This window comes from Galeopterus variegatus, unplaced genomic scaffold (genome assembly GCF_000696425.1).
Source record: "Galeopterus variegatus unplaced genomic scaffold, G_variegatus-3.0.2 Scaffold904, whole genome shotgun sequence".
NCBI classification, from domain to species: domain Eukaryota; kingdom Metazoa; phylum Chordata; class Mammalia; order Dermoptera; family Cynocephalidae; genus Galeopterus; species Galeopterus variegatus.
In genome coordinates, this window is record NW_007727015.1 from 245000 (window position 1) to 249793 (window position 4794).

At 41.4% G+C, this 4794-nt stretch overlaps 1 protein-coding gene across 1 annotated transcript in view; it reads left to right on the plus strand.

Moving 5' to 3' along the window:
• AMFR (autocrine motility factor receptor, E3 ubiquitin protein ligase) overlaps positions 1-4794 on the plus strand; it is a 39504-nt gene that overhangs the window by 8762 nt on the left and 25948 nt on the right. The window contains exons 5-7 of the mRNA XM_008573336.1: positions 37-169; positions 2623-2756; positions 4100-4210. Coding sequence (XP_008571558.1) covers positions 37-169; positions 2623-2756; positions 4100-4210 — 378 coding nt within the window. The remainder of the gene's footprint in view (positions 1-36; positions 170-2622; positions 2757-4099; positions 4211-4794) is intronic.

Sequence of the window (4794 nt, forward strand, 5' to 3'; positions counted from 1 at the left end):
AGGTGTTTTTCTCTTTTTTCTACATCTGTATTGCAGATACGTAATTCACCTCTGGGACCTCAACCATGAAGGGACTTGGGAAGGAAAGGGAACATATGTCTATTACACAGACTTTGTCATGGAGCTCACTCTCTTGTCCCTGGACCTCATGCACCACATACACATGTTGGTAAGTGCCCTCTAAAGGAGCTCTAACAGAGGGTAAAGCTTTCAGAATCAGGAACTGTATTAGTCCATTTTGTGTTGCTTATAACAAAGTACACAGAACTGGGTAATTATAAAGAAAAACGAAATTTATTGCTTACAATTCCTAAGGCTGGGAAGTCCAAAGTCCATCTGGTGGTGGTGACAGTGACCCAAAGGTCTCACTCACAAGATGGTGGAAGCAGAAAGAGCAGAGAGAGTGGGCTGGCCTGGTGGCGCACTGGAGAGTGCGCCGCTTGGGAGCGCGGTGGCGCTCCCGCCGNGCTGAGCGTGGTGCGGGCGCAACACCGAGGGTTGCGATCCCGTTGCCGGTCCCTGGTACAGACGCGACACCGAGGGTTGCGATCCGTTACCGGTCAGTAAAAAAGACAAAAGGGAAAAAAAAAAAGAAAAAAAAAAAGAAAGAGCAGAGAGAGCAAGAAAGACAGACTGTGCTCTTCTTTTAAAGCCCTTAGAACCACACCCCGACCACCATTTTTAATCCACTCACTACTACAGGGTCCTACAATCCAATCATCTCTTCAAGGCTCTGCCTTCTAATTACCATAATAGGATTTGACACCCTCTTAACAGTCACAGTGGGGGCCAAGTTTCTAATACATAAAACTTGGGGAACATGGTTCAAGCTTTGGGGAGTTTGGGGGGACAGAATTCAATCCACTACAGGAACCCTGGTTTGTACATTGACAAGTGAAACATTTCGAATAAGGTTGTGGACGGACCACTTAGAAGACTGTGGAAATGAATGCAGCTGTGCCTGCAGTGGCTCCCTCATTTTGCCAATGGGTGTAAAGCAATGTCATGGAACTGCATTGGCTGCTGTCCAGCTCAGGAGGTCTTTACTGTCCTAGGGGACTTAGTTAACTCTGCTGACCACATGGATAGTTTTTTGAGTTTCAAAATAAGTTAAGGTTGAACCACTGATTGGGAACTTGTTAGAAATTAAGGGGATACCTCTCCTCATAGCTTCCATGGCTTCTAATATTTAGCAGTTACTTTGTAGGTGGTAATGGGAATTCCTGCAGTGTTAACTACTTCACGGATTCATACATTTTCCTTCTCTGTAATTAAAAACAAAGTCCTTATACTTAATTCCTACTACCCTCATTGTTTACATTTTACTTTGGTGTGCCAAAACATACAGTTCTGTAAGTCTGCTTCATTGGTTAGCACGTAAGTGACCTAATAATGATGAGAATCAACATAGTAGGTGGGCAATTTATTTAAAAATTATATAAAAGTCATTTAAAAATTATTGGATTAGGCATAGCACATTTCTGTCTACTTTTTGAAAGCAACTTTGAAAACATACTTTGAATAAAAATGCATGTAATTCTTTTGTTTTAAAAAAAAAGAGCCCCCTCTCCTAAAAAAGGGGGAAAAACAAATTCCCAGAGATAACTATTAACATTTTATTGTACTTAACTACTTATTCATATGTTCAAATACATACATTCATAAATTGAGATCATATCTTGGACACATAGTTTAGGTTTTTTTTAAACTAATGTATTATGAACATTTTTCTTTTTTTTTTTTTTTGTCTTTTGTCTTTTTTCCGTGTCCGGCAACGGATCGCAACCCTCAGTGTTGCCCCCGTACCGGACCGGGGACCGGCAACGGGATTGCAACCCTCGGTGTTGCTCCCGCGCCTCGCTCAGCCAGTGAGTGGGAACCGGTCCGTATGTGGGATCCGAACCCTCGGACGGGAGCGCCGCCGCGCTTCCCAAGCGGCGCACTTATCCAGTGCGCCACCGGGCCGGCCCCTTATGAACATTTTTCTATGTTAGCAACAATTCTTCTGGACCATTTTAATATCTTCAGGATAAAAATTTCATCATATAGATGTACCATGAGTTAATTAACCAAACCCCATAATGGGTTATTTAGGTTATATTTAGTCATTTGCTATTTCACATTTTTACATAATTTTTTTTTGTCACGTATTAGTTTCAAGGTATCTATATTCTGAATTTTTTACTTAACAAATATTATTTTCCTATGTAATTAACCTTCAAAACTATCATATGTAAAATATAATAATATGTAATTATATATTATAGTAAATATAACTAATGACTATATATTACATTATATGAGTTTTTTACTAGCTGTTCTTCTACTGGGCATTTTGTTCATTTCCATATTTTTTATAATTGCATGGATGCGCATATTTTAGCATAAAGCTTTTAAATTTCTGATTAGTTTCTCAGGAAAGATTGCTGGTGATGGAACAACTACGCTGAAGAGCATGTACGTTGTTTAGGATAATGAGATAAATATATGTATTTACTTTCTGAAAGATTGTTTTAGTTCACCTTGACCAATTAAGGACTTCTGTTACACACCGCACCTTCACGACTAGCAAGTTCACCTTCACTCTAATTGTGTTTTTTATTCTCTCTCTCTCTGTGTAAGTTATTTGGCAACATCTGGTTATCCATGGCCAGCCTGGTCATCTTCATGCAGCTGCGCTACCTGTTTCATGAGGTGCAGCGTCGAATCCGGCGGCACAAGAACTATCTGCGAGTGGTTGGGAACATGGAAGCCAGGTGAGTAAGCGAAAGTCGGTGTTGTTCAAGTTTTACTCATTTTAGCTCTTTGATTATAACTGATCCCAGACTGTATCAGAACTCGTGTTTGTAAGCTATTAACAGAATGGTAGAGAGTATCTGCTCTGGAGTCAGACTGCCTGAGCATGAATCCCCACTTGGTTACTGTGTGATTTTGGGCAATTTACTTAACTCCATGTATCCTAATTACTCCATCTCTAAAATAGAGATGATAATAGGACCTTCTCCCTGGAACCGTTGGGAGAATTTTGTGAGATAATACGTGTACTTAGAATGGTACCAGGCACCTAGTTAAGCAGTAAGTATTAGGTTCTTATTATTATGTCATTATATCATCATTATTTATTTGTTTGTTTGTTTATTTGGGCAGCTGACCAGTACAGGGATCCAAACTCTTGACCTTTCATTATTATTATTAAATAGAAACTTCCTTGGGCTTCTACCCTCTTTATTTTGTAAAGATGGGTCTCGGTTATTCTTTACACATGCATGTTTACACATACACACACTCTCACACACACACACACACACACACACTCACACACTCAGTGTCATTGAAGGAGGCACTCACTTGCCAACCTGACGCTAAACCACACAGAAGGTGCAAGATTAATGGGTATCCTCTTTGTGCCCAGGGGACAGTTTGGGTTTCTGGGGGTCTTATTCCTCAGATTTGCCCAGAAATGTTCTCTGAAGTCATCACTAACAAGAGCTGTTATTAAGACAAAGTTAATTTCTGTGTGTAAGTTTCTTACTTTTTTTTTTTTTTTTAAAGATGACCAGTATGGGCTGGCCCGGTGGCGTACTCGGTGGAGTGTGGTGCTTGGGAGCGTGGCGGCGCTCCTGCCGAGGGTTCAGATCCCATATAGAGACCGGTCCGCTCGCTGGTTGAGCGCGGTTCGGGCGCGGCGCCGAGGGTTGCGATCCCGTTACCGGTCATGAAAAAAGACAAAAAGGAAAAAAAAAAAANAAAAAAAAAAAAGATGACCAGTAAGGGGTTCTTAACCCTTGACTTGGTGTTGTCAGTACCACGCTCTCTGAAGTGAGCCAACCGGTCATCCCTATATAGGGATCCGAACCTGTGGCCTTGGTGTTATCAGCACCGCACTCTCCCAAGTGAGCCACGGGCCAGCCCTTCTTACTTGTTTTTTAATGGGTGATGAAGAGAAGGCAGGCATGAAGTTTTTGATTGTCAAAAATATTTTACTGAACAGGATTTCTCTGTAACTGTGCTGTTATAAAGGTGAAGTCTGCAAAGTGGTATTCAGAGTAGTGTGGAGAATTGACAGAGATTCCTGCCATGCTTGTTTTGTTTTTCGTAGGTTTGCAGTTGCAACTCCAGAGGAGCTGGCTGTCAATAATGACGACTGTGCAATCTGCTGGGACTCCATGCAGGCTGCAAGGAAACTGCCCTGTGGACATCTTTTCCACAAGTAGGAGCTTTGTGAAGGGTCACATAGTACTGGTGTTCTGTCTGGGGCGTGTGGGTGCTTTTTGTACCCAGGCTCAAGGCTGCTGCTAGCAGGGGAGTGGAAATATTACCTCAGACTGGCCTTGTTGCTGACACTGAGTGTTATGGGAAGCTTCGGGTGCCCTTCTTTATCCCTTAGCCTCTTCTGTCTCCTGCAGGACTGTGTCCCACCCACAATTTACCATCTTAATTTGTGAATGCTTTAGCTGTCTTCATATTTCTTCTTCATTTAAGCTCTGAGATACAGCAAATATGCCTGTAAGATTTTAAAAGGCAGTGTTGGGGGTAATCCTGGCTTGTAAACAGTTTATTACCTAAATGGGGAGAGAGACTATATATTTTTGCATTTTGCACATGCTCAAAAGAAGCATAGAAACACACTAGAGAAGTGGGCTGAAATGGGACTAGACCAGGACCACTAAACAGTGTAAAAATTGTGTTATCAAGGATTACAAAAATAGGCTCTTATGTAAACCTTCATGATTGGATCTGTTATTTATTTTCAGAGATCTCATAGGGTCTCTGTTTAACCTAAATTGTTCTTTT